Source organism: Octodon degus, unplaced genomic scaffold, assembly GCF_000260255.1.
Source record: "Octodon degus isolate 3935 unplaced genomic scaffold, OctDeg1.0 scaffold00035, whole genome shotgun sequence".
NCBI classification, from domain to species: Eukaryota; Metazoa; Chordata; class Mammalia; order Rodentia; family Octodontidae; genus Octodon; species Octodon degus.
This window is the reverse complement of record NW_004524611.1, coordinates 14,977,654-15,004,847: the sequence shown is the minus strand read 5'-3', so window position 1 is coordinate 15,004,847 and position 27,194 is coordinate 14,977,654. Positions and strand designations below refer to the sequence as shown.

The 27,194-nt window shown below is 43.1% G+C and overlaps 1 protein-coding gene across 11 annotated transcripts in view; it reads left to right on the top strand.

Moving 5' to 3' along the window:
• Nucleotides 1–27,194, top strand: part of Cux1 (cut like homeobox 1) — a 394,563-nt gene that overhangs the window by 73,375 nt on the left and 293,994 nt on the right. For all 11 annotated transcript variants that reach the window (XM_004630467.3, XM_004630466.3, XM_023714408.1 and 8 more), the window contains exon 2: nucleotides 21,981–22,091. In XM_004630467.3, the coding sequence (XP_004630524.1) occupies nucleotides 21,981–22,091 (111 nt within the window). The remainder of the gene's footprint in view (nucleotides 1–21,980; nucleotides 22,092–27,194) is intronic.

Genomic DNA, 27,194 nt, shown 5'->3' with positions numbered 1-27,194 from the left:
AGGGACTGATTGCTCATTCTATCGTTTCCATATCTCACCACTTTTTGTATGTAGGAGTGGTGTTCATTACCCTGACGATTATTTTTTTTTTTCTTAAATCAAGTTATTTATATTGTAGGGCGAGTCTGTCACACAGTCTGGATGAGGAATGTTGCCACCCTTTTAATCAGAATGCTGCCAGTAATTTCTTTTTACAATAGAACCCTTGCAATTATGCTGAGATGAAACTAGCATGAGGTGGCAATTGTTGACTTGGTTGAGATTTTTTTTATAACATGTGCATACAGACCAAAATTGGCTTTAGTTAATAAAGCAATTTTTATTTATTGTTGTGCTTTTATTAGCCAATGTTACTGAGCTCCCAAAGCATGCCAGCAGCTATTAAGTCATGTAGGAGCAGGGTGGAGTCTCTTTCGTGGGTTTGCAGTCTCTTATCTGTCGTTTTTTCAGAGTCCTTCTGATGGAGTCCCAGGAAATACCTGATTCCAGAGCTCTATGTTCCTCTCTCATTAATAGATTTGTACTTCCCAGTAACTACAGTTTTATCTGTGGATTCTTGTTCCAAGACCCCCAGTGTATGCAGAAAAGAAAGCAGTCTTGAGCCCTATAGATCCATGTGCTTTCCCATACATATATTCTTTTTTTTTCTTTTGAATTTTTGTATGATTTTATTTTTGAGATTTTTACATAAGTTTGAATATATTTTCTAATAAATGTGAATGCTGTTTGCAAACGAAGCACATCCCTGGGCCTCAAGCCTCCAAGACCTGGGAGTGTCCAAGTCCCTCCTTGTGTTCTGATGCTTGGAAAATCCAGGCCTTACGCTGCCATACTAGAAACTTGCTCCAAATTGTCCAAGAGATTGAATTAGCATTGCAACTTTTCATACTTTTGTTCCTCATTGACCTTAAATCTTGGATTCTGAAATCTAAATAGCTTCAAGAGAAAAGAAACTAGTACTTTACTCCCACATACCAGTGCCCATACATATATTCTTATGCTAAAATTTAATTTATAAATTAAACATAATTACTGCTAATAAAATAGAAGCACTGAGATACCATGCCAGTCAAATTGATAACAGAGATGGCTACTAAATAACTAATGGTTGGATAACATATATATTACAGGTGTCACAGGATGAGATGTCTACTCTGAGTGGTGTATGTCATGCTACACAGAATGGTGTGCAGTGTAGACTTAAGAATTATTTAGTCCCCAGTATGGGAGTAGGGGGAAAAGCAGCTTATTTCTAGTCTGTGGATAGTTTTCACTCACAACTAGGTGATAAATCTATTTTCCTGTTTTCTAAATCGTATCTGTCCTGTCATTTGATTATTACTTACTTAATGAATTGGACAGGCTAACCGTGAACCCTCGTGGTTGTGACTATTACTGTCTCCTGTTTCTCACTTTGTACACTAGCATGAGATCTTTTTTATTTCTGAAGTGTGGTTTGACATTGTTTAGGCTGTTGCTTGCTGCTTATTTTTAACTTTTCTTTTGTCACTTAAGTAAGATGTCTTAATTCTTATTTAGTGTTAGATCATTTAACAGAAGTTTTTTGAATATGATTTTTGTATCACCTTTTGAATACTAACTATGGTGATATCTTGGAGAATTTTATGAATCCTCTAGCTCTTTTCTTAAAGACATTTAATTATTTGATGTAGACACCATAAAATATTTTCATTAATTGTTATATTTGGGACTCTAGAACAGGGCAGTCAGCTGTTTGGGGCCTGGGGCCAGATCAGACTCACTCTGAGGTTGGCATGTCTCAGCAGTGTGCCAGGTGTGGTGGGAGTCAGCCATAACTGAGATGACCTTTTCCTTCTCAGAGCTGGATTCATTTGGGCCTGAAGACATTCTAAGGACCAAAAGTCACACAGGTTGTGACATACCTGGGAAACTGCAGGCCAGGTGGTGCTTCCCGAGACATATGAATTACAAATTTGGAGGTAGAGGGCTCAAATGTAAATTTGGGGACAGAAAACCTTTGTTTTGGTTCTTACCTCCAAATTCAAAGAAATGATGACTTTTAAAAGTCATTTGGTGTGGGTGTTGGGTTTCTGCATGGAGATGCCGACTGTTTTTTGTTGTTGTTGTTTAATCCGTTTGTGTAATGTCAATAAATGTCAGGTTGAATTATTTGTAAGCCTCTGTGCCTGCTGTTAGTGGTCTGTGTCTGGGTTGCCAGGTTGTATTAAACTGGACTAGACTACAACCCCCTGTGTGAGTACAAGGGTCCCTGTCACAGCTTTCGTGTCCACACATTTGGCTTGTGGGAGGTCTAAGTGCTTGTTGAATGAGCCAGATCCAGGGAGAGTCTTTTTGGAGTTTAAATGGAAAGTTTGCCTATGTTCTGTATCCCTTTTCAGGCTGACTGATGGTAACCAGAGATCAATTTGTAAAGAAATCCACACGTCAAAGTAATCTGCAAGGTCCAGTTCTTTTAATTTCAGTCTTTTCCTCCCATTTGGTGAATTGGTATAATGCTTTAACACAGTTTAAATAAGCTTACACAAATTGCTGTTAGTTAGCATCAAGTATCTTTTAATCTGGAGAGAAAATGTTGCCTCCTTCATTTGTAAAACAGAGTGTTTGTGGTACCATAACCCAGTATCTTCTGGTTGTTCCATTTCCCGGAACTTATGGTGGGGCTTTTAATTGCCCTCATTTAGAGTGCAGGACAGAAATTGCCACTTCAACAAGAAAATTTTTGTAATGAGCCTGAGGAAATGGGTTTATGATTACTATGTTACATGCAGCCTAAAAATCTGTGTGGATTTTTATTTCAGAAGAATGTGACTGTTTAATTGAAAAATGTTGTTAAAATGTGTTTCCCTTTCCTATCAGTTAATGGTTATAGATCCAAGCTAGACTCAGTTAAAATTAGTGCCCCTTTGCCAAAGTATGTCTTTTCATTTCAGTGCAGAATTTTGTGATGCTAGATCTATTTTTGGTTTAATTAGGCCCTGTAAGAAAATGAAGAGAACTGTATTTAAATTTTTAGACCATTAAAGGACCTAAACTATTTTAGATAAAAGACAAAAAATTAACTTTAATATTTATTATATAAATAAAACCAGTAGGGAGAACATTTCCAGAAATCCATCCATCCATCCATCCTTCCTTTCTTTCTTTCTTTCTTTTTTTTTTTTTTATATAGCTAAGATTAATTACAGACCTGAAAGCAGGCATATTTGCCATGTTTATTATTATTATTACTACTACTACTACTACTACTAGAAAATAGCTCTGAGAGGAAACAAATACTTAGTCTTTTTGTAATTTAGGGGCAGGTAGTAAATTTTATAACTTGCTAATGTTTGTTGATTGGCATATTTTGTTTTTTAATAGAGCAATACTAATTTATACTCTTGGTATTTCTTTGTAAGTTGTAATCTAGAAAATAAAACCATGTGTGAAATATTTGCCATGTGGATAGAAAGTTTTGGGAACAACAGTTGCAGGGCTGTGGAACAAGGCTAGTAGGCCAGTGGACTAAGAGAAGCTTGAGGGAACTGTTTGTATCTTTTTAGCAGCCACCATCCCTTTTGAGTAGAGCCCTTGCCTAACTCTCAGCCTATGGGCAGAATGAGTTGCAGCAGTGATGGGGAAGAGGAAGAATATCTCTGCAGAAGCCAACCTCTTGGTTCTCTGCATGTGTGTTTCCAAATCGGATTGGCCATTGTGATCGGAAAGATTGTCAGCAATATGTAATGAGTAGGAAAAGTGAAAGTGCATCTCATGCAGATAATTTCTATGTAGATAATTTGCCATAAAAATTTATATTGCAGTCCTTAAAACCTTCGGAGATTTAGTCTGTCTCAGGAAAGGTAATTTATATGGTATTAAAGCACTTTTTATGTTCCAGTCCTTTAAATTTAATGTTTATTGCCTATAAAAATGAAATCTTCTTGTGGATATTTAAAAGTTTTGGTACTGTGTGAAATATATATTCAAGTTAGAACTGGAAATGCCTCAGAGGTGTTGTAAATAAGTGACAGACTTTGTTCCAAGCCCATGCTACTCTAGGGCACCCAGAAGGAGGCATGATGACACACATCACTGTGGTGGGTTGCTAAGGAGGAAACATCTAAGGTAGAACTGTGCTAGTTTTTAGGAAAAAAAAAATTAAAATTATCTTACAAGTATGGTATAGTGTTACCGTGCCTCAAAAAGTTAGGCAAGGTGTGACCAAAATTTTATTCAAATCTATAGACTTAAATTATGGTCCAAGTTTTAAAGAATAGAGGGGCTTTGGTAATGCAAAATTAAATGCAAAACAGTTTTTAGACTTTAGCAGCCTTTCAGTTTCATAGTGATATGCTTTAATGCTGGTCTTAAACTCTGCTGGAGTAAATCTTACAATAGGGATAGTGTTGCCTTGGAAAAGAACCATTTAAGTATCTTGGGGACTCCTGAAAGATGTCTCAAAACTGACAGCCTTGGAACTATTTACCTGGGTTGATTGTTAAGCTGAAGCACAGTCTCTGCTGCCCTAGAGTAGGCCCTCCTGGTGGCTATAATTCATACCCGGGTGGGACTGGCCACTGCATGCTGAAGGGTGGTCTTGCTGAGCCTTGTCTTTTATAAGCATTCAGTCCACTTGAATGCCAGGTGGTTTCTCATACTGATACTGGAGATATCAGAAGTTATCTGGGAAGTCTTTTTCCTGGAGGTTTGCAGATGCTTAGAAAGGTGACACTGGTTAGCTAGACTGTCCCATTATAGCCATACACTGGGTGATATGGTGAACCTGACCAGACATAGTGGCTGTTAGGAAAAAGGAAAAGAAGAGACCAAGGTATAAGCTCAACAGGACAGGTTTATTGCAGAACAAAACCAAAAGGGACTGCTCTGGCACTGGAGACCAGAGCAGCTACTCTTTTGTACAGGCTATGGGGTCTTTTGTAGGGTCATGTGGAGGGGGAGAATGCAATGAGAAAAGGTAGTGACCACCTGCCAAGAACAAGGCTTGAGAGAGCACAAGTCATGGCAGCCCAAGGATGGGGCTTGGGAAAATGCAGGGAGGAGTGGCTACTATCAGTGGCAGGGCTGCTAGTGTTAGGATTCCAGGTGCAGCTATATGGGAGGGGGGATGTTTAGAGGGGTCTGATTTGGATGGAAGTGGTTGGATTCCTTCAGTGGCTCCTCTGAGGATTTCAGTGATAGGGGAAAAAAGTGTTGATTGGGCTGTCTGGCTTGGATAATACAGGGAATAAAGGAGTTTGAGGCTTTAAAGTGTTTGTGACAGGGTGTTCCACCTGGATAGTGGAGAATGTTTGTCCCAGGGGATGAGAAGTCAGTGAGCTTTGCTGGGTGGCTGTCCTGCAGAACTCAGCTTGGCTTCCTAAGGAAAAAAAGGAGCAACCTACCCTTTTTCCTCCCAGTGCTAGAGATTGAACCAAGATCCTTCACACTGAGCTATATTCCAACAGTGTTGGTTTGTTTGTTTCTTAAGACAGGGTCTTGTTAAATTGCCTAGGTTGAGCTTAAACTTTTGATCTTTTTGTCTCAGCCTCCTAGGGTGTTATGATTACCAGCATGCACCCTCACACCCAACACAACTTGCATTCTTAAAGAATTCTAGGGGAAGGAAGATTAAGAGGGTTGCCGACATTCTGAGCCCCTTAAGGTGGAATTCCAGTGGCTTCCTGAAGCAGCCTACTGGTCAGACCCTATACTGCTGGAGTTATCACAGACATAGACTGCCCAGCTTATGTAGCACATAAGGAGACAAACTGCTGATGCTTTGGGTATCAGTTTTCCTGTGCCACCAGTACTGTGAAGCAGAATCTAGGTCTTTTTTTTTCTTTTGGTGGTTGGATATAGTTTATTTATTTATTTATTTTTAAAAATTAAAAAAAGTAATTTTATTGAGAAAGAAGTAGCAATGAGATAGTTTCAAAACAGGTTAGTAGGACAGTTACAATAATTAATACATTGCATATTGTTGTCTTTGTAGTAGTTATTCATAGTACAAGATGCAGACATGATATCTTGTCTAAACACTATTAGTTCAAAACTTCCTTCTCATTGAACTAAGAGAAAGTAGCTGTTATCTATGCTATTTTATATATACATATACATATACATATATATATAACTATTTCTAAGCTACTTTTTCTTCTTACATGGACAGTATATCACCGTATCAACAGATATTCATCTCCCTATCACAAAAATATACTTCTTCCACCTTACTTATATGGATATTTATGTTGGAAGTCTCTTCTTCTTAGTATTTACTAGTTCTTAAAGAGCAGACTGTTAGTGGGCATCCCTGGCCATCAGCTAGTAGGCAGTGGGCAGAATTGTCCATGCTGGGTGAGACCTGAGAAGCAAGTAACACCGGAGGAGGTACAAAAGTAAAGAAATGCTAGGCACAAAGGCAATGATGGCTGCACACAGTAGGTGTGTCATCAGTTTGCACTTATGGAGTGTAAGTGGCATGGAGGGAGGTGGCAATGTCAGGAGGTAACACAGGAAAGCCATAGTCAGCTCTGGGTGGATAGTTGCTGCCGTTGCTTCCGACAGCTAGGTTCCTTAGGAAGGCCCTGTGAACTCACTTATAACTGTCTTTGCTTGCTCTGTACTGTATGTACTATATGAAGGGATGCACACACATTCAGAGGTGGCAGTGACAGTGTGTGAAGCAAGGCCAGTTACACAGCTACATCTCCTAATATTTTTGGTATAAAACAGTTGCTAAAATTAATTCTAGTCTGAAACTTGATGAATTCTCAGTCATGAAATTAACAGGTTTCAAATGAAAAAATTAGCTTGATTAAAAATAAAATGTTTTTGCTTGGAAATTTGGAGCTGTGTGTCCCTAAGAAACTCAATGTGAAGTTTTTCATTTTAGAGGATTTGTGTGCCATTTTGTGATGGGGAAAAAACAAATTCTTACCAGCAGTTTACAGACTTTCTGCCCATTGTAGGAGCAGTCAGCATTATCCATTCTGCCTCAGGCAGCAGACAGTCCCTTTGGCGAATAAGGACAGGCCTAGCCTCAAGTGTCCCCTACAACACAGCAGGAGAGCCACAAAGAAATGATTGTCTTGAAGTGCAGCCTCCCTATAGCCAGCACTCCACCCACAGTTTCTGGCTAGATCTTTTTGTGAATTTGTATCAAGCAGACTTAGAACATACGTGTGGAGCCGGAAGTATGTTTCATTTTGCTTTAAGCTATCTACAAGCCACTTCTGCCTGTCTCTGTCCTCAGGTGATGGCAGAATTTCATATCACTCTGTGTTAGATGTCATATGGTTGAATACCCTCAAAGGCTTGGCACTCTTGGTGGCATCACATTCATTAAAGTGAAAAAACAAACAAACAAAAAAAACCAAGGGGCTTGATTTAGAGTTCAGAGCCTCTGTGCTGAGTTAATGAGATTTTCAGCAGCAAAGAATGAGTTAGGCTTTGCTGCTGTTGTGGGTTTAGTAAATACTTTACTATTTTTATGCCCAGTATCAATGTTGAGTAATCCTCAGAATGTGGTATGACATTTTCAAACCTTATTAGATATAGGAGTCGAAAATTGAGTATCCAAATTGACTTCCAGTGTGGAGATCTTGTTGTGTTTCAAGAGGAACCTTCTTGGACTCAGTAAGTGACAAGAGTAAAGTAGAAAACAAGAGTATATCAGTGGTGGTGGTGGTATTTGTATGTGTACACATGTTTGTGTGTTTGCACTACTGGGATGGAACCCTGGCCCCACACATGTACTTTCCCACTGAGCTGTATGTCTGCTCATGAGTAGTTTTATTTAAAAGATAAAACCCAAGCCTCTAACTCCTTACCACAGTGTTGTTGTACCAGCGGTGTTTGGATTGGAATGTACTGCTCTCTTTCTTACCTCCATTCAGATTGCTGGTGAGGATCGGTAGCACATTCCAGCCTGTCTATCAAGCCTTCCTGGAAGCCCCAAGAGGTCAGGGATCCAGAGGGTGAGATCACCATGGGAAGAGCAGATGCCCTTGGAGGGGGAACCCTTCCCCTGCCTTAAACCACAAATGCCTTTTGATAACTAGTGAAATTGGCAAGCAGAGTTATTGAAAACATGTGAGATGTAACTGGAGCTCAGTTTCAAGTAGTACATATTTGAGAAGTTTTCCCCAATGTAAAAGTTACTCTTTAAGAGCCTTAAACTAATAAAAACAAGGAAATTCCATGTTATGGCTGCCACTCGGCCTTTCCATTTTTATTCCAGAAGTCAGATTTGACAGGTCAGCTGCTGACTAGCTCTGGGATCCCTGGGAGCATTTGAGGCAGGGGAAGACGAGAGTGAATGCTGGCAGTTGTGGGGATGGGAAAATCTCAGTTGCCTGTCCATGCCAGGCTCTTAATTCCATTTCAGTGGATCCTATTTTCTCCTCTTGGTGCTGCTTCCTGTATTTACTTGATTACTTGAGGCTATTTCATTTAAGTTTTATGTGGTGGTAGCCATCAGGAGGGAGGTCTGGATGTCTGTATCCTTCATGATTCTGTCCTGTCTTGTCCCATTCTGACTGAGTTGCAGTGGCCTGCTTGCTGCCTGTCTGTCTAATCCATCCTTTCTACCACTTCCCAGCATGGTCTTTCCAAAGCGTGGCAGTCATGATGAAAGTGGGCCAGGGTTAGACCTGTGTTCAAGGTTTCTTATGAGACATCCCTCCCTGTCTTCCTGGGTCCACCTCCTGCATTGCTTAGTGACTTTGGCCAAAGGTACTGAGTAAGGAGGTTGCCTTGTTAAAAGCAGATAGGCTGTAGCAATCTGAGGCAGCTGCCTTATTAGTGGGTGTGAAAGGAGAGCATAGATGAAGAGCCTTGGGAAACCAAAGACAGATTATATCTACTTTATAGGGAAGACAAAGCCCAAACCTTAGAATCAGGGCCCTTCAGTCTTTTCCCTCTTAGCCTGTGGTCCACCCATCAACCACAAGCTGACTGCACTTCTGAGAGATCCAGTTGCAGTGGATGGAGCAGTTTCAGATTTGAGAGATCCTACCTCTGTGATCTCACTTGTGTGAACTCAGAGCAAAGCCTTTGTGGGAGTGGGTGCAACAGTACATTATGGCGATTAAAAACCACAAGAGATGTAAAGGACGAGTCAATAAACTGGCACTGCAGTTATTTTTAATTATCCCTACCCGTTCTGTGTTTTCTGGAATTTTCCCTTCTTCCTCCATGTGAAATCTTTCCCGTCCTTAAGACTACCACTGGCTACTTTCCTCTGAGGTCTTTCCTGAGCCTCCCAAAAAGAAGTCATCTCTGTGTCTCATCCCCAGGCAGCCTTTGTGCCTTTTCTGTTTTCCCTTACAGTTGTCCTATCATTGTATAAAGCATGAGCTCTGTGGGCACCAGGATAGTTTGTAGGCCCTTTTATACCCTCTCTGGCTCCCACAAACCCAGTTAGATGCCTAGGAGCAGTTGGTCAGTGGAGAGTAAGTGGGTGTGGGTTTAGCAGTTTTATGTAGCATTTGGGCTGGAACCCTCAGGGGTGCTGTTCTGACTTCATGGGACTGCTTTTCATATCAGTGTGTCTTTGTAAACTCCATCTAACTGCCTCTTGAGACTTGAAACATTTTTTTGTGTGTGAGTTGTTGCAGTTCAGCCAGCTGAGGCCTTGCCAGGTCAGATCTTCCCCTGTACAGACCAAGTCTTTTTCTCTTGCCAGTCACATGCAGTTCCTCCTTTCTGGTGCAGATGTCTTGAAACCCAGAGAGACCTATAAAGCAGACCACTTAGGAATAGGGCATACTAGAAGGAAACCAGGAAGTCATTGTTTGTTTTATTTATTTTTTTGTGGAACCAGGGATTGAAATCAGGCCTTTGTGCTTGCCAGGGAAGCGCTTATTCTACTAAGTCATCTCCCTGGCCCTGTTTTAATTTTTGTAGAAATCTAGATAGAATAAATACATTGGTTTATATTCCAGAATTAGTAGGTATAGCACACTAAAAGTAATTGATTGCTTTTGAAGATCAACTTGATCAGCATTTTTGACCTGTGGCATATTTCTTTTCTGTTGACATTGCCTTATAGAACATAGTGCTCACCAGCTTGGAAGGCTGTGCCCCTTCATGGACTGTAGCTCAGACATAGTTAGAGACTATGGCAAGCCTCCTTGGTCTTTCGGCTTCCCAGTGCCACAGCACACCATTCTTATGGGAATCATGGGATTCATGTCCAGTCTGTAGATATTCCTGCAGAGGTGTGATGGCACAGAATGATGGAGTACTTTTCTTAGAGCATACTATTGGGAGCCACCTTTTATCCTTCAAGCCAGATAAGGATCCTCTCCCCTCAAGAAGTCCTGAGACACAGTAAGATGAAGGGCACAGAGCAGTGTTGTTCCTGAGCCAGAACAAGCGATGTCACTTCGTTAGAGTTTGATAGAGAAAAATCTCCTTGATGTATGTGTAATTAAGGACTGATACCTAGAGTCTAGAGTTAGATAAAAGCAGGTGATGAGAACTTAATCTTGGAGTAGTTATAGCTTGGGAATGCTTTATAATTGCATAATTTCCTGCCCAAGGAGCCATCCTCTAGGAGGCTCAAAAGAGACACTCAAGGCAAAGGGGACACCCTCTGCTGGGCACTGCACTGGTTGGAATACTGGATCTGAAGTAGTAGCAGAGTCTCGTTGTATGGCAGTATGGCTTATAATTGTGCTTGTTTGGCCAGATCTTTAGCAATGACTTGTTAGCTATCTCTATGAAGCCTGAACTGAAGCCCCTCTATTTTTTTAAAAATCTCTATACAGGATGGAGTTATAGTTCTGGGATCCAGAGTGGTCACATAGGCAGCCTCTGGGGCAGCTCTTGGCATAGCATTTGCCTCCCTGGGTATTGCTAGTATCTAGAGTAGTAGAATGACACTCTGACGATTTAAATTGTTCTTTTAAAACCTCATCTCTGGCACGAGGATGTCTCATGTAGCATGACCTGTTGGTGTCCAGCACCCAGGTTTCCTCATAGTAACCAGTAGAGCTAGTGTAGGCAAGAGTGGAAAGAATCATTGGGGACATTCAGTCCTCTGTCCTACGGGTGTCATTCTGTGAAGCTGTCTGGCTGGCAGCAGCCCCAACCAGTGGCAGGATATTATAAACCTCACTCACTGAACATGGACCAGAAGATCTCAAAAATTAACTAAAAACTAAAATCAAAACTGGTTCAGAGGTGGTGTTTCTTGGCTGGGCATAAGCTTTCCTGCTAAACTCGCTCTGCATTGATAGATGAGTGTTACTAGTTTGGTTTTCCCCAGGAGCTACTTGGCATCTTTTAACTTATAAATTCCAGGCAAAATCATTTTGAGCTTTTTGGAGTTTTTATTAGCTAATTAAAATGTGAGAAGGGAACACAACTAGAGGTAGAGTTCTAGTGCAAGCCACAGCTGTGATTTTAAAAAAACCCAACCTGACAGTTTCAAAATGAAGTTATTAGCACTTCACCTTAAACTGTGATTGCTTTTAACTTTCATGATCTGTTCCTTAAGCACCCCACACCCCTGCAGTACCCTGAAAAAAGGGAGCCAAGAGTGCAAGATAGGTGGTACCTAATTGGGGAAGATGAGCACTACTGTTGTGCAACTTTTCTAACTGATAAAAGCTACTTTGTTTCATGTTTTTTGCAGTGACCATGGAGATAAGATGTGGGGGGTGTGTTTTACAGACAAGAAAACAAAGGTTTGGGGATACTGGTGACTTCCCCAAATTCTCATAGTGAGGAAGAACCTAGTCCAGAATAGAGCCTGGGCTGCTTGAGCCTGAGATGCTGTGGCTGCTTCATAGATTTCACTAATGGACTGGACAGGGTGGACTAGTCCCTAAGAGATGTGACTGTGTAAAAAATATTGGATTACAATTTCCTGCCACTTGCAAAATAATGAGGTACAATCTGTTCTGATTCTGAAAACCATCAGCAGCCAGTAGTCTACCAAGCCCAGTTATATATTCCTAAGTGCTCCCACATCATCTGTGTTAGTGCACACACACTGACCAAGAGGTTTGTTTTGATTCATAGCCCAGCCCAGGTCTGAGCTAGCAGATGTTTGTTGCTAGGATAACCCAGAGAGAGAGAGAGAGAGAGAGAGAGAGAGAGAGAGAGAGAGAGAGAGAGAGAGAGAGAGAGAGAGAGAGAGAGAGAAAAGGAGAGTGAATGAGCTCCAGGGTGGCTTTGGCTGCCAGCATTTTCCCAGAGAAGTTGAAGGGAACCATTGCCAGAGTGGCTGGTGCCCTAACAAATTGATTCTTGCCAAACAATGGAGATAAATATTTTCAACAGACAGAAATTTTGATAAATATTGTCAACAGACAGAAAAGTGTTCAAATTAAAGGCTTATTTCAGAAACAAGTACTTTAGGAGGAAAATATTTTTTACCAGGGTAGATGAGATGAGGGTTATTCCTCTTGGCAGTGTCATAATTATTTTGAGATTAAAACACACTGGCTTCCCTGACCTTTTGTCAGTTTTCAAATTTGTGATTCTCTTCCACCCCATTTTTTGCAGATAGGAAGGTGTATTCGGATGGAGCATGGAGAAGATGGGGTGGGTGATTTTCTCTGGAATCATCCAGATCTGGGCTCAGATCTCAACCTCAACCCCTCTTGGTTGATTTGGGCAAAACCATACACCTACCTAATTCTCAGTTTCCTGTCTGTTAAATGGTGTGGCAGTGTCTGCTTGGCACCAGCTACCACTGTTACTTCCAACACCCTGAGGATCCCTAGAGCAGTATCATCCACTAGAGCTCCCTGTACTGATGGGACCATCTCCATCTGTGTCATCAGATATAGTTGAAACTGGCCACATGTGACTGCTGACCCTTTTTAAGTTTGGTTGCTACAGCTGAGAAACTGGATGTTTAATTTTATTTACATTCATCCAGCACCCTGGAGCCAAGGCTTTCATTTTGGATAGCACAGTCCTGTATATACCCCTCATTTGAATCTTGAATAATTGGTTGTCAGGTAGCTAAAGATCTCTCAGGTCTGTGACCTTCTCCATTCTGTTGTAGCTGCAGAGTTTGGGTCTAAGCATCTATTCTGGCATCGATTTGGCCCTACATCCAGAATAGAGATGTGGGAAGGGGTCTTCCTTTGAGCTAGGCAAGACAATGGATGTCTCAGTCCTGAACCCCCAAATAACCTTCAAGGACTGATTCCTTTCCTTTTGTTCTCTTGTCTTGTCCTGTCCTCTCCTATATTTCTCCTTTTCCTTTCCCTTTCCCTTTTGTTTTCCATTCCCCTTCCCCTCCCAAGCACTGGGATTACAGGTGTGCACCACCACGCCCAGTCTCAGTCTCTGTCTCAGTGTGTGTGTGTGTGTGGGTTGGGGGGGGCGGGACTCTGACACAGCACATTGAGAATCAAACCCAGGTCTGTTGAGCTATCTAGCCGGCTGTTCTTAATTTCAACAAGTTCCTGTAATATAAATGACAATAGATAATGTGTATTAAGTGCACTACATCAGTGTATACAAAAGTATATAATGTGTAAAATTTATCTGTACAAAGTGAAAAAGGTGTAGTGAAGACCAAGATATCAGGGCAGCTATCCCCTGGGCATTTATAGCAGGGACAGGTCACATGCATGTGGGTCCCCAGTTTCCTTGTGAGACCACAGCAGTGAAACTCCTATGACCATTTCTCATTTCTCCCCCAAGTTCTTCCTGAGGTCCGCAGGAGAGACAGTGTTAACTATTGTCCCTCTTCATTTCTCATTTTGAGTCCTCAGGAGAAGGTGGGTAGTTTGGCCTGGGACACAGGAAGCAGATAAGAGGATTCCTCTTCAACCCAGGAACAAGAGAAACCCAGGGAGAAAGCAGTAGAGAATTGAGGCAAATAGAGATGTTAGATTCCAAGAACAGACTGCAAATGGCACAGCTTGGGGCTCGCGTGTAGGGGAGGGTCCTGTGGCTCCTTGGGGAAACCGAAGATCAGAGCCGGGTGAGTTCCTGCCATTTGGAATTCTGGGTGTCTGTAAGATTGAGCCTTCTGGCAGCATTCATGTGGTTTTAAGATGTAGTCAGGAGATAGCAGTGAGTAGTGCGTATAAAGCAGGCATTTCTGTACCTCAGAAATGATCTCCTGTTAGGAATTTCATATGGTCCAGTTAATTGGTAAAACAGAATCCTCTCATGGAGTTGAAAAACACTGTGTGCCCCTCTCTGCCCTGGTTCTGGCTGCGTGTGCCTTCTCTCATCCACTCCGCCATCTGATCCTTGTGCATCTTGAGACACCATCTCTCACATCTCGGTGTTTAAATGGGAGTCTAATGAGTATTATATGTAGTGCAGGGGCAGGGCTTGGTGTATACATCTGGCATTTTTATCTTTACATAGTGGATTTTTGATGGCTTGAAACACAAAAATAAAATGTTGGTTTTCTATTCACATGTCTTGATACTGAGGAATTCACAAAGGGTCTTATGTGACAATTTTGTACTCATAGTTTTTGTTTTTTCTTTTTTTTTTTTTTTTGGTACTCATAGTTTTTGTAAGACCAGTTTATTTAGTTTTATTTGACTTAATTTTCTGAAGAGGTTATATATTCACTTGGTTCAAAATAAAAGCTTTACACACACACACACACACACACACACACACGCAGAGAGAGATCTTGCTTCCATCTCTTTCCACTTTATCCCTGTTCTTTTCTGTCTTATCCCTGTTTCTTTCTACCATATTCCTCTGTCTCTCTTTCACCTTTCACCACTCTCTTCAAGCACTAATGTCAGTTTTCCTGATATGTTGTCAGTGACTTCAGCCATATGGTCTTCGCTTCCAGATAGTAAGTATAAACTGGATTGTTATTTTTCTTGAATTTCTGAGGTTAGGAATTAATACCAGATCATGAAGAAATAATGGGTACATAGGAGACATACAGTACTGTTTTAAGACTGAAAGGAGTACCAGAAATAACCTTTATGTCTGGTGGGTTCAGGTAGTATAGCACAAGGAAAAGAGAAATTGCCAGCGTCCCATCTGATTTAGGCATCTACATCAGTGTGTATCTACTTTAGATTAAGTACCTGATCCAGGTCACAGAGCTCTTGAGTGGTCAGGGCCTTGAGACCTACCCAAGGCTGAGTCCCTGATCATTTTCTCCCATTGGAGAGCAAAAGCCAGGCATGAACCAGGTCTTTCTGGCTGTCTGATTTTGAGGGAAAAAGACAGTATATTACAATTTATCCTTAGAAGCAGCTTCCAAGTGGTGCCCATTCTTTGCCTACCATGAGGAGTTCTTGTTCTCATATAGATGTCTGTGGGGCTGAGGAAACAGGGGTAACAACTGTAACAGATATCCACTGGGTTCTTGTGTACCTTTTTGCTGACTGTGAGAAGGGCTGAAAGGAGAAGCCACCAGGTAGGGGGACCCATGGAAGGGAAATGGGATAAATTTAAGGGCTGGTGAGACTTCCCATGGGGAAGACAGGGCAGGTAGCCTTTGCACCATTCCAGAGTAGCTTGTTGAAGGCCATGCACTAATAGGCTCAGGGTGTCTACATTCATGCTGGTCCCTCTGAGCAGGAGTTCAGTGCCCTTTCCTGTTCATCACTCTGCTGCTGCCCGACCCAGGACATTCTCTCCTCTTCTCTGGAGTGCTGAGGTAGGAATACCATATTACAATGTATACAACCGCTATGCTAATGAGATTAGGCCAGGATGGTCCACTTGCTTGTTGAACCCTAATCTCCAAGGAAAGGTGAAGATGGCTAACTGCCCTGTATGTTTTCTCAGCAAAGAGCGAAGGACATAGTGTTTCTTATTTAACACCCCACTCCACCACCCAGATCACTAGAAAATGGATCTTGAGGCAGACTTGTTCACATAATGCTGTTGCCTGTGTTTTTGTTCCCTGGATTGGAAACCTCAGGGAGAAATTAACCCAGCAGTTTATTGCCTCTTGCCAACTCAGCCATTGTTTACTGAGCGTGTACTAGATGTAGGGCTCTGTGCTGGTATGACCAGGAACTGGGCTTGCCCTGCTCTGCCCTAGGGATGTCAGTTGGCATTCCCTCCCAGAATCACCCTTCAGGGTTTGCCCTCTCAGGGTTGCTGGGATATAGGATGGAGTAGTTGAAATCTCATCTGATGGAGAGTATCTCCCCTGCTGGAGCTCGCTTTCCCTGTACCTTTGTTTTCTCTTGCACCTTTATATATGGTGGAGCCATGATGAGCCTTTGGCCCTTGTGGCACCAGAATTGTGACCTTCTGTAGCCTTACTGTCTTGATTCTTAACAAGGGGCACTGTTCTGAGGTTCTATCTGATATCTTGTGAGGCAGAGCTAGGGGAGACTGTGGATCTCCAGCCTCTTCCTGCTCTTCATCACTGCTTGCCTTACCATGAGACCTTAGAAGCTGATTTTGTCACTCCATTTCCTTCCTGCTCAGCCCTCATGGCCACCTACATCACTCCAGACTTCTCTGCATCCACACATGGGCTCAGACTTAGGTGCTATTTTCCTGCAGCTGCCTCTCTTCCCCATGGGAAGCCTCGCCAGTCCTTAAATTTTTCCCATTTCCCTTTCATGGGTCCCCCTACCTGGTTGCTTTCCTTTTCAGCCCTCTTCCTTGGGGAACCAGAGCTGATGCTGTTGTCCCAATGAAGCTGTTTCTTATTTTCTGTCAAGCAAACAATCACTTCACCTCCAAACCCATTTTATACTTTTTCTGGACTTCTGTTACAGCAGTTAATAAATTTTACCCACCTTCCCTCACTTTTAGCTTACTATTTTATTTACTGAACACCCCTTCCTACCTATGAAAGGCTGTCCCCTCTGAAAGGCTAGGATCTCATTGTGGGCAGGATACAGGAGCTTGGGGAAAGCAGGTAAGCTAGTGTCTGGCGAAACAGGGGAGGCTAGCAGGCCAAGATCCCCACAGATACCACTGAGGGTTTTAGAGCAGGGAATGACAAGTTTCTGAAGGGGGTTTTGGCGTGGTCTGATGCCTTTCTTGTATGGGTGTTGTGTGTGGATCACTTTATGGCTCTCCACTGTATGCCCTTAAAGGAGCAAAGAGGCTTTCTCTTGGTCCGACTTGCCATGAAGGTCCTTGCACACATCCAGCATATCCTGTTGCAGCATCTCCATGTCTGTTCTTAGTCCAGCTTTTTATCTCTAGACATACCCTTTCCCTCCATGCCTTAAGTTGAACCTCTAACCCCAGGTTCCAGCCAGTTCTTTTGGAGCCCATTATTTGGGGGGGGGTATGTGGTCTTGTGTTTCTGAAATGTGTCTTTCCCTCCAACTGCCTCATCTGTGCTATTCCTTAGGGTCTCCATTGGTGGTAAGTCTGATTCTACAGTACTGTGGCTTATGATTCTAGGTGTCCACTCTGGCTCACTACATGAAACTGGGGGCTATACTTTCTGCCATGCAGTACAGTTTATATGGGGGAGGGTGCTAGATGAGCCTCAGGGTCTATAAAACCATGTGCAATTGGGGAGTCACACTTGGTTGGCTACATAAGTGGAAACGATGATGTTGACTTTGTGGATGCTGAGATTCTGCATTAAGTGGAGGCCTCTGTAAAGAAACTAGATGGGTGAGGGCACCTTACTGAGAATGAGGTCTTCCTAGGTCCTTCAAAGCCCAAGACTTGTTATGGGAAAGGGCTATTTCAAGAGAAGTGTTTACTTATTGGGAGTAGGCAATACATTTATGTGTTCACAATCCCGAGATTATCCCCCATTCACTTTGCACAGTAAGGGATTTGATGCTTATGAAGCCTCCACTCTGTGCCTGTGTCTGTACATTAGCAATGGGTAGCTTCATCACTGTGGGTGGTGGACCTACTTCTGTGAGGTGGTTTTTGCATTTCTAATTGGGCACAGTTTTCCCTCCTGCTGGCCTGTCCATAGACAGTCCCTAACTGCCATGTCAGAACCAGGCTGGCTTCTGCTCCAGATTATACTTTGCTTTGTCCCCACTGTCTGCCCAGGAAGCTGTGAAAGAGCTCCTTATATTCCTCTGTAGTTAATGATGGGGACTGAGCCCATTGATCTATAAACCCAGTGAAGATGAGTGCCCTTTACAAAAACTTGAGTTCTTTTCTGCAGGAAGGAGTGTTCTCCCGCCCCTTACTTCTTTGTTTTTGTTCCACCACCCTGGTTCCTTCTGTCTTGATGATCTCTCATACCTAGCTTCTGCTGGACCAAGGGCACTTTTCAGTCTGGGTCAGCCTCCAATTCATCAGACTTTTCTCAGAGTTTTCACTTGGGTTGAGGATGCTGATGGCAGAATGAATTTAGGGCTGAGGCTAAGTGTGTGGCTCTGACAGTACAAAAAAATTAACCTTAATATAGCATTTACCATACCATAGGTTAAAGTGTATTATCTTAATTATCTCCAGAAAAAGGAAGTCTTTTGACCACAACCAACACGGTTCTGTAAGGACGTTTCCAGCATTTTCTGATGTTGCTCTCTAAAAGACTTCACATATTTCAGTTTTTTTCCCCCCAGTGCTGGGGATCCATCTCAGAGTCTCACATGTGCTAGGCAAGCACTCTACTACCAAGCCATACCTCTAGTGCCAAATCTTTTGAATGGGGGGCTGGATGATAGGAAACTGGTGGGTAGGCCTGGGCCCTCACCATTTCTAGCCAGAGCACCGTCTGTCTGTCCAAGTGATTCTGTTGTTGGAAACAACAATGCCCCAAGGACTGCCCACGCAGAAGCCCTGTAGTACTGGGGATTGAACCCAACGGCTATTCTGCCACTGAGCAATATCCCCAGCTATTTCTGTTATTTTGAGACAGGATCTTGCTAAGATTCTCTGGGTGCTTGATCTTTGCATACTTAGGTCTCCATGACTAGCTCATTCCATACAGTATATGTGGCTTTGTTAACCGTTGCAAAATGACCCATGCGTAGCCATGTCACATATGCTATTTGCTAAACATTTTAGGGGTGGTTCCAGCTTATTTTTTTGTGATTTAATGCCTTTCAGATGTGGGAAGGAACTATCTGTGCTTCTGTTTATATGTGACCCATGACTCACAGGCAGTGGATTCTGTATTTCAGGGCCCCCTCCCCCTGCCATCAACATATTAGATTCCCTTATTAATGTATCATTCCGTCTGATGCTTCAGAATACAGGTAGGCTTTATAGATGATAAGACAGTATTTGGCTTATGTTTAATAGCCATCTCCTCCCTCTGCATTGTCTCCACAGCCTGAAAAAGGAACTCCTTGATTTCTTTCAAAAGATATGGTGACAGGTTTGCTTTTAAAGTGCTTGATCAGAGTCTGAGCCTTAATTCTGACCAGCCCCATCTGGGGTGGTGGCACCGCAATAGATCAGTGGAAGCTCAGTCTCTCCTCCTTGCTGTGCCAATCTGTTTCTGTGATGGCGGGTGGCAGCATGGTGTTAAATTTGGGGACCCCTGTTGGCTCCTCATGTCGGCTCGCATATGTCTGCAAGCATGGGGTATAGAGCGCAGTGGACCCCTGCAGAGTTCCCGACTGCCAGTGGCAAGTGGCCTCAGGTATGCTGGCTCTGTGGTGTCATGATCAAGGTGGGTTTATCTCCACCAGACCACCTGTTCCACTCAGGCTTCCTGATCCATCTATGTGGGACAGAGCTCAGAGCCAGAGGGGCAGATGGGAACCAAGGGCAATGGAGGGTCCAAATTTTATGCTATTATGACTTCCCTGAAAACCTTTCCCCCACTCCCTTTGCTAGGTAGAAAGTCTCAGCTTCCTTCCCAAATCACCTTTGAGGGCTGGCCAGATAGCTTAGCAGACTACAGTGCCTGCTTAGGCAGAGCACATTGGCCCGGTTTGATCCCAGGCATGCTGCGCCAGCCCCACCCCTGGGTCAAGCTGATATAGCTGTTGAGGCTGGGTGTGGTGGCTCACCCCTGTTATCCCAGCACTTGAGAGGCTGAAAACAGGAGAATCACTACGAGTCTGAACTATGTAGTGAGACCCTGTAGACCTGTAGACCCTGTACTAAATACATAGAAAGAAAGAGAGAAAGAGAGAAAGAGAGAAAGAGAGAAAGAAAGAGAAAGAGAGAAAGAAAGAAAGGAAAGAAAGAAAGAAAGAAAGAAAGAAACCAAATCACCTTTGGATCCCAACATCTAGTGTCCCACTTGCTTAAAAAGCCAGGACTGATTGGTGGCACTGTCCTAGGCCTTTGGGGTGGTGAAGGCAACACTGTCTTCATTGAAAGCAGTCAGTGTTCATTTTGTTTTTTTCTTAAGTTCTCTGTGTCTGTGTGCTTGGAATGAAACATCAACTTTTTTTTTTTTTTTTTTTTTTTTTTTTTTTTTCAATATTGGCTTTTTTCCTTCCTGCTTGATGTCTCCATTTATAACTTATTCTGCTGCTTAAATATAGATGTCTAAGTCCTCCTTCTTACCAGATTGTTTATATTTTTTAAAGCCTTCTGCTTATCTCTGGCTGCTCCCTCCTCTCTATATCCCACATGGGTGTCGGTTGCTCTTTTTCCCCTGCCTTCTCTTAGCTGGGATGTGTTTCAAATATGGTCTATCAAAATGTTCAGTGTTTCCCTCTTTTCTGCAATAGCTTTGACATCTGTTCTTGAATGCTAGCCCACGTTATTCTTTTGGGCTTGTTTGCCCAAGATTTGCTTTTATGCCAGAAATACTAAGAGTGCGGTGTGGTGGCATCTCTTCTCTTTCAGTCCCTTGTCCCCACCCTCATGTCTATGATTCCTAAGTTGACAGCACACTGGCTGTTTGTTCCAGGTCTCTGTCATCTTGTCTGGCTATGAGCCACCCAAAAATGGTACCAATGAGTTGTTCGTTTGTTTCCCAGGAGAGCTTGCAGGCCCATTGGGTTGTTTCCACCACAAAGGAAAGCCAGTGTCACTTTAGGTGGTGGGTAGGGAGGAACTCCCAACTATACCCTGGGTGTCAGTGAATGACCTCATTGGCCTTTCATCCTCTATTTACTAGGCCTTTGCTCTGCTCAACTTCAGGGTATTGGGTCCTGCCAAGGGGATACCAACTTGGAGCAGCCACTCTGAGTCCTACATGGAATGAGCTGCTGTCCTCAGTAACTGAATCCACTCAGTGAGACATCAGGTCTGTTGGCCGTGATGGCTGTGTGGCCTGTGCTCCTGCCATGAGTCTAGATCACCATCCCGGGCCCATCTGCCACAGGCTACTTTGGAATATCTCCTTCTGGCTGCTTCTCCTGGAACTTCCGAGTCAACTGAGAGTGTCAGTTACTATGTACAGCAGAATCCAGAGCCTACCATTCTGGCAGATCCTCTTCTGAGGACCTGGCCCTGGTGGTCCTCAGAGTCCAAGGCAAGTTAGACATTTTTGAGAATCACTGCTCTGCCAGGTGCTATGCTTCTAAAAAGTTTACAAGATATTGGGAATAATTATTCTTGTTATTTGCCTTTTAAATATCTCTCTTGTGAACTAATAATAACAGGTTAATAATCTTGAGCATGATGCCTGACCTAAAGTAAGCTTGTTGTGGTTGTCTAAAGTAACAGGCCTACATTCTGGTAGGACAGACAGCATGTTCATGTTATGCAGGGAACCATAACTAGAAGAATGGCTGGAAAGATACTGCCAAGAGCAGATACAGAGCAACTCCAGGGAAGATATCATGGAGACACTGGCTGGTGATTTTAGTAGGGGATTGTTTCTACTTTTGCCTTATAGGTAGTCATTTATATAGTGTGTGTAGTATATGACCTGGCCAGCTGAGCAAGTTTAACTTGTTTTAGCCAGTGCCTGTGTGGTGCATGTGGAGTGGATGAATTGCACTTGCTGTCCTTGCCGTTGTCCAGCCTTACTCTGTCCAAGCCTTTTTTTTTTTGGTATCGTGAATCGAACTCAGAACCTTGTGCTTGCCTCAGGCACTTGTGCTGCTCAGCTATATCCCTCCTCAAGCTTATTAAACCTCTAGGGTCCCAGAGTTCTACCCATATTCTCAAATACATACATGATCCCCATGGCAAAATGTACAATTATAATCTTAATCTTTTGTGTTTCTTCACAGAGAGAACTCGATGCCACCGCAACTGTATTGGCAAACCGGCAAGATGAGAGTGAACAGTCCAGAAAGAGGCTCATTGAGCAGAGCCGAGAGTTCAAGAAGAACACTCCAGAGGTGAGGTAGAGCTCTGCAACAGGCTCTTGGAGGGGTCTTGGCATCCTGGGGCATATTCAGAACATGTGTTGTAAGCATTTTGTATTTCATCAGACAAAGGCAGGTAAATTGCTTTTTTTCTTGTGTTATTGCAGCCCCATCAGAACAGATTGCATGTCCCCACATAGGCTGTGGAGACATCGTAGTTGATAGATTGTCTAGACATTTCAAAGCACCAGCTAATTCCACATGCAGATGTTGAGCAAGTTGAGTATATGAGAACGTATAGCCAGGTATGTAGGCGTGTTAGACCCTTAGGCTCTTCCCAGCCACTGACCTCTTAGACTTTAAAAGACATCATGGGGTCTGGGACCTTTAGGCCAGCTTCCCCAGTGCTGGGTAGCAGAGTGTCTGACACATATGTTTTCAAGGTTAACATCTTGCCAGTATTTCTTATAAAACAGACATCTCATCTGCTTTGGCCTTTTAAATGCCTCTTTCTTGAAATATGCTGTAAAGGGCACTGAGAATGTGCTCTTTATTGCTCTTGGTTTTTCTTATATGTGTGGAGAAGCTAGTGCTTAGAGTAGCTAGAGCAGCATCCTCCTAGCCTGTCTTCAGGGACCTTTGTTTCCTTCAGTTTTTGTTATAGATTTAGTAAGAAATGCAGAGCACCCAGCAAGCTCTAGAGAGGTATGCAGGTGTAGGAATTGCTGTCTGGGGGCACTGCTGATTTGACCTGTCAAGATTTTGTGCCCTGGGGCTCCCATCCATCCCACTGGGACATGAGTGGGTTGAAGCTGCCATAGGCCACTTAAGTATGGCTGTCAGTTCTTCCAGGTAGAGCAATGGAACAGCTCTGGAAGAAAAGCCACTTTCTGGATCAGATGCCCCTAGCTTGTGCTATAATATTCTTGAAAAGTTTTATTACACAAAATGCAGATAGGAAATTGGTTCATGGGGTGGCTGTCCTCTGTGTGGCTTTTAAAGAATGGCTTTGCCATGAGACAGGAGAAAACTAGAGATCCAGGACAGAACCTCCCCTGCTAGAGGGAGTCGTGGTTTCCTTGGCTCTCAGGCTTGCCTGTTTCCTTAGCCAACTCCCTTCATGTCCATCTTGTAGGTATCTCTTAGCCACGAGTACCATCCCATTAGCTGGTTGTTGTGTTTTCTCACAACTCTTCCCTTGGTGACCTTATGTCCAGGAAATTCCATAGCAAACAAGAAGGACCCAGACAGAAGATAAAAGACGCAGTCTGTCATGCTTCCTATAAAGGTGATGGAGCAAAGAGTTGCTTCTTGCACTTCCTCAGAGTCTAGAGTTATTGGCTAGTAACATAGAGATATCTTCTCCTCTGGCTTTCCATCCTGGCTATCCCCACATCCTGGGTTGATAGATGTTGATAGAACTGAGCCCTGTCCCTACAGTGGCACTTAAGCAGGCCTTATTCTGTAGAAACTAGGAACTAATTCACATGATTTGTGTTGAAGGCCATGCCAGTTACTCAAGGAAACCTAGCCTTATATTTTGCATCTTTACCTTTTCCTAATCCCAAGAAACAGAAGAAGCTTGAGTGGGAAGCAGCCAGCTGGTAAATGTCCGTGGGGGCATTTCTTTTCTGATCCTGTCTTTAGACTTTGTCTTCCATAGAGAAGGGGACCCTATGGTGAACCTAGAAAGAATGAAGGTATCTGTGTTCTGCTGGTTGAGCCTGTGCCAGTGCTCAAGGCTGGCATCTACTTGGCAACCTCCACTTTGGGGAGAGCCCTGTGGTGGGAATTTTCAGGAATTGTTGGGTGGGGGGAACCACTTGCAGACTCTGTGTGAAATTGAAGGCTGCTTAGTTAGAACTTTGCTCATGAGGTAAAAAAATAAACAACAACCACAAAACACCTTTGGTTTATAAGGAGGGAAGGCATCTCTTTCCTGTGAACATAGCATAGTCCTCTCCTGCCACCGGCCCATTGAAGACAATAGCCTGGACCAGGGCAGCCTGCAGAGTAGTTGGTTGTCTTCTTGCTGGTGTTGTGCCATGTATGTTAATTTATGATGAAAGCATCCCTGTCCTTTTTTTTTTTTTTTTTTTTAATCTGGGAGAGAGGACAGTTTCTGTAGAGTTCCTGTATGCAGGATTAGGCACCCTAAGAATTCAGAAAGGAGTAAAGCTTAGTCTTTAGCAAAGCTTGTTTTCCTAGACTGATTCTTCTCAAGGGTATCTGGGAAGACCTCCAGGTCAGGAGGGAAAAGCTGGGCCCACATGGGCAGATGGGCAGGGGCAGAAAGAGGACCTTGAAAGCCATGGAAGGGTTGTGTAACTAGGGTGTCCCATGTGGCCAGCCAAGACTGACAGGCATGAGAAGCCCCAGGCACCCAGAAGGGGTCTGAGATGGCTGGTGTCCTAAAGATTTTTTGTTTAGAATGAATGTTTTAAGTTTCAGGTTAATGTTTGTGTCTTTTTAAATCTAAAAATTGTGGTTAATTTGAAATATTACAGTTACTCTACAAATAAAGGTTTATTCATTTTCCTTGAGTTCGTAAGTGTCCATTTCAAAGAAAAGCCATTTAAATATTTTTTGTCTAAACATTCATTCCTTTTTTAAATTAATAATCACCTAATAGGTCCTGGAACATTTCTTGGGTCTATTTCTTTTCCTGTTTTACTGCAGGAGACTTATTAGCTGCTTGTTTTTAGGTAAAGTTTCAGTTTTGTCATCTATAAAAAAATGTAATACCAGGACCCAGCTCTGGATTGTTGTATGTATAGCCATGTGCATACATGTGTGTATGTTTGTCTATGTATGCCCACATTTATGTGAGTATAAGCATTCATGTGTAGAATGTGTGGATAGTTAAGTGTGTGTATGCATGCACATGCACATCTGTGTGTGAGGGCCCCCCACAGGCCTGGCACCTAGAGCCCAATGAGTATTTATTATTGGTATTAACTTTAAACATTCACTACATAATGTGTTAGAGACAGTTGAGTTTTACAGAGCCAGTTCAAGGACATTGAAAAAAGCTAGAACAAGTATAGGTAGTTTCAGCTTAAAGTATTCCCAGAGTTGGTTTATAATAACAGTTAATCATTTTACAAATATTTATGGAACACCTTCCATGTGCCAGATGGTTTGGCCCTGAGGAGAAAATCCTATCCCTCTTCTTAAAAGTTTCTTATCTTTCTCACCAGACAGTAGAACAGCGCGATGCTGCATGCCGAGTGTTGGGATCACATAGCTGGCATCTTCTGACTGTGTGCTTTCCCCACAGAACACTTATGGCCATGGTGAGAATGTTCTCTGGAGCAACCACAGATGGCTCAGTCACCCTCCATATAGAGGATAAACAATTCTCCCTTTTTGTTGTTGTTGCTGGGAACATAACTACCACAGAACTACATCTCTGGCTTTTCATTTTTTGTTACTGAGGTAGGATGTTGTTTAGTTGTCCAGGCTGGCTCCTGGAATTTGTGTTCCTCCAGACACAGTCTCCCAAGTAGCTGGGATTACAGGCATGCACCATTGCATGTGCTAATTCTGCTATTTAAGCCTGTCTGCCTTCTCTTTTTTCCTTTCCTCCTCATTTTTCTCTTTCTTTTCTCCCTGCCTCCTTGTACCCAGGGAGGGAGAAAATAGACAAGGGAGGAGGCACGGGCTCCAGAACTCTTGGGTGGATGACATATATCAGGGTCGGTCTGCCGGGCGCAGTAGCTGAGTCTTTGCCTCAAAATAATAAAAAGGATTTTTATGTAGCTCTGTGCAAAGGCCCTGAGTTCAATCCCCAGGACCAAGGGGGAAAAGGGGAAAGAAAAGAGAGGAAAGAAAGAAAGGAATTGTGTTTTGCAGTATTATCCAAAGTCCTGGCTTCTGATCTAAATGACAGTTTCTTAGCCTTCCACACAGAGTTGTTTTTCTGTTGCTTTGACCAAGGTGCTGTCTGAGCTCCTATTTCTGCCAGCATGATTCCAGTGGCCTCTTAGTGTTAGACACTTATGGATGGGCAAGACCACAAGCACTTGAAACCTTGAGTCACTTCTCATCGGGTATCACAAGGGAATAGCTTCAGGGTTTCATTCTTTTATCTAGAAATTGCTTTGTCTTGCTTTTCTATTTGGTTGTGGTGGACATTTGCTTTTCAGAGAAAAGTTTGGTTCCATTTTTGCCTCTTGGCTGGACTGAGACTCAAACCCAGGAAGTCTGGCTGCTGAGCCTGTGTTCTTAGCAGCTCTAAGAACAAGCATAGTTCTGTATCGCAGAACTATGAGATGAGATGTACAAACATAGTTCTGCATAGCAGTGGTCCTTAGGGTGGAGCCTCAGACACTGACTAAGTGAGGCTCACTGGCCCTGTGCAGGGAGTTACATGGGCAGAGTGGCTAGTGAGGTTGAGGACTGAGTGCCCCAGGGCACATGCCTTACTAGTCCTGTGACGTGTGCTTCGACTTGGAACTGTGCTGTTGGAGGGCGATGCTGGACTACTACACAAGTGCTCTTTGCCCAAGACCACTTTGCACAAGACCGAAAAGATTTTGGGCAACCTTTTCACTTTGTTCTGCTTCCATGATGTTCAGGAAGAACAATCTTTTGCTGAAGAAAAGGGAGGGAAAGTGGCATTCTGGCCAAACCGACATATGTCTCGATCATGTCAACATGTCCATTTCTGCCTCAGATTATTTCTGGGGTATTTGTTGGTAAGGCTTTCTTGGGTAGTTTTTTTTCTCTGGCAGTAGGCCATGCTGCTGCTGTGTGGAAAGCCCAGCTGCTCTGCAGGTTACTCCTTGATCATTTTTTCCTGGTGTATTTTTGCCTAAATGTCTTTTGCTTACTGGAGCATGAATCTACTGACGCCTTGTGTGTGGATTGCAGTTTGTGTCTGTGCTTCCTCCATCTGTCCTAATCGAGAGCATGTAATGACATTCTCATATCACCTTCCCTTACTCTTGGAGTCAGCAGCAGAGGTCAGCTCTTGTCCTGACTGAATGGGGCCAAGCTGCCTGGGGGTCAGGCTTAGTGGCACACCCCTTTCCTCCTTAACACCTCTCCTATGGGAGGTGAACCCAATTTGATGCCAGTTGCAGCTCCCATAGCCCATTTACCTGCCTTGGAGTGGCCACTTTGTGACAGGTA